The sequence below is a fragment of the Chiloscyllium plagiosum genome, unplaced genomic scaffold (genome assembly GCF_004010195.1).
Source record: "Chiloscyllium plagiosum isolate BGI_BamShark_2017 unplaced genomic scaffold, ASM401019v2 scaf_63827, whole genome shotgun sequence".
NCBI lineage: Eukaryota > Metazoa > Chordata > Chondrichthyes > Orectolobiformes > Hemiscylliidae > Chiloscyllium > Chiloscyllium plagiosum.
Genome location: NW_025167348.1, coordinates 1 through 1,692, shown reverse-complemented (window position 1 = coordinate 1,692; position 1,692 = coordinate 1). Strand labels below are relative to the sequence as shown.

General features: G+C 43.4%; 1 protein-coding gene across 1 annotated transcript; it reads left to right on the top strand.

Annotated features, from left to right (window-relative positions):
• The first annotated feature begins 529 nt into the window (after positions 1-529).
• On the top strand, positions 530-1,686 carry ypel5 (yippee-like 5). Its single transcript, XM_043684333.1, has 2 exons — positions 530-931; positions 1,032-1,686. Exons 1-2 carry the CDS (start codon positions 791-793, stop codon positions 1,254-1,256), a joined length of 366 nt encoding a protein of 121 aa, XP_043540268.1. The 5' UTR covers positions 530-790; the 3' UTR covers positions 1,257-1,686.
• Positions 1,687-1,692: the final 6 nt, after the last annotated feature.

The window sequence follows — 1,692 nt, the reverse complement described above, 5'->3', positions numbered from 1 at the left end:
GCACTACTAATCCAGAATCCCATCCTCTGTCCATACTAATGTACTGTCTCCATCACCTTATTAACTATCCCTCTGAGTATTACCTTATTGCATGCCTCATGAAAGTCTCAATACAGCAAACTTTCTCGTATCTGGCCCCTGTTTCCAGATGATCGAGGTACATCTCTATCACTACTGTTGCAATTCTTGCAGCTCATGCCTCTAACCATGTGTCGCCCGGTCCTGTACTTCACTGGACTGGAGATTCACCACCTGAGCAAGAGGCAGACACACTGGGTCATAGAAATGTAATGCAGGGCTATATGCATCACTGTTTTACTGGATTTACAGCGTAAATCGCTTGAATAATAATGCAACTTTGCCTGAAATAAAACTTACACCCTCAACTGGCTACCTGGACAGGCGGTATCTGGGGGGAAATTGATTTCAAATTGAATCAACTGTTGATATTTTGTGTGGCTATTTGATTAAACAATACATATATTTACATTGAGGTAAATAAATTTAAAAACTATAATAATTAAACAGAATAATACAGTAAAGTTTGCAGTTTTTGAGGTAGATCCTTCTTGCTGGTTCAGTTGATGCAGGTTAGAACAAAGTTTGCTGTCTATTACATCCACATTTCCCCTTTTCCCTGTTGCGTATGTTGCATGCTGAAATAACTCCTGTAAATGTGTCAGGTATGAGTGCCCCTTCATGAAGCCACACTGACTCTGCCTGTTGTATTATGTATTTGCTAACCTCTTTTCCCTAGATCCAGTCTGAGGCCATTCCACAACTGGGAATCATGGGCCGAATTTTCCTTGATCATATCGGAGGCACCCGACTGTTCTCCTGTGCAAACTGTGACACCATCCTGACAAACCGCTCAGAACTAATCTCCACACGCTTCACAGGGGCAACAGGAAGAGCTTTCCTCTTTAACAAGGTGAGCTGTTGCAGCAGCCAGTCATGCTGATCTCAGTATCGTGTCTATGTGAAGGATCTGTGGGCTGTAGGTGAGACTAAACACTGTGTCTCTTGCTCAGGTGGTGAATCTGCAATACAGTGAAGTACAGGACCGAGTGATGCTAACTGGGCGACACATGGTCAGGGACGTGAGCTGCAAGAATTGCAACAGTAAGCTGGGCTGGATCTACGAGTTTGCGACCGAAGACAGTCAGCGATACAAAGAGGGCCGAGTGATTCTGGAGCGAGCTTTGGTGCGTGAAAGTGAGGGCTTTGAAGAACATGTTCCCTCTGACACCTCCTGAGAATTACCTTCGACATTCATACTTACTATTCTGTTTCTGAAAGAAAGAATACTTTTTATTTTAAAAGGAAGTAATTTTTCTCTCTCTCACTGTCGTGTACAGTGTCACTTTAGCATTGAGTCAAGCGTTGTGTTGTAAATTGAGAGACGTAAAATATCTCTATTTCCAGACAGTGCTTTTAACTCCCAGTATCTAGTTCCCTGTAGCGGAAAGCCTTCAGCGATGCTTAGCTTTTATTTAATTTTTTTTTAAAAAGTATTTTTCTTTGCTGTTTGTTTGTGCAGAGGATCAGCTCCCCTCTGCCAGTAAGTCTTGCTGTGTGTATCTCAAAGGGAATGGTTTAACAGCGAAGATTGTGAAAGGAGTGGGTTCCTACTGCACTGAGACTGTGCTGCTGCTGCTGGCAGGGGCCAGCTTCTCCTCACATCGGAGGCTG

Coding starts and splice junctions, on each gene's coding strand:
- ypel5 (XM_043684333.1), top strand. CDS start 791: ATGGGCCGAATTTTCCTTGATCATATCGGAGGCACCCGACTGTTCTCC. Junction 932..1,031: donor GAGCTTTCCTCTTTAACAAG/GTGAGCTGTTGC, acceptor TCTCTTGCTCAG/GTGGTGAATCTGCAATACAG.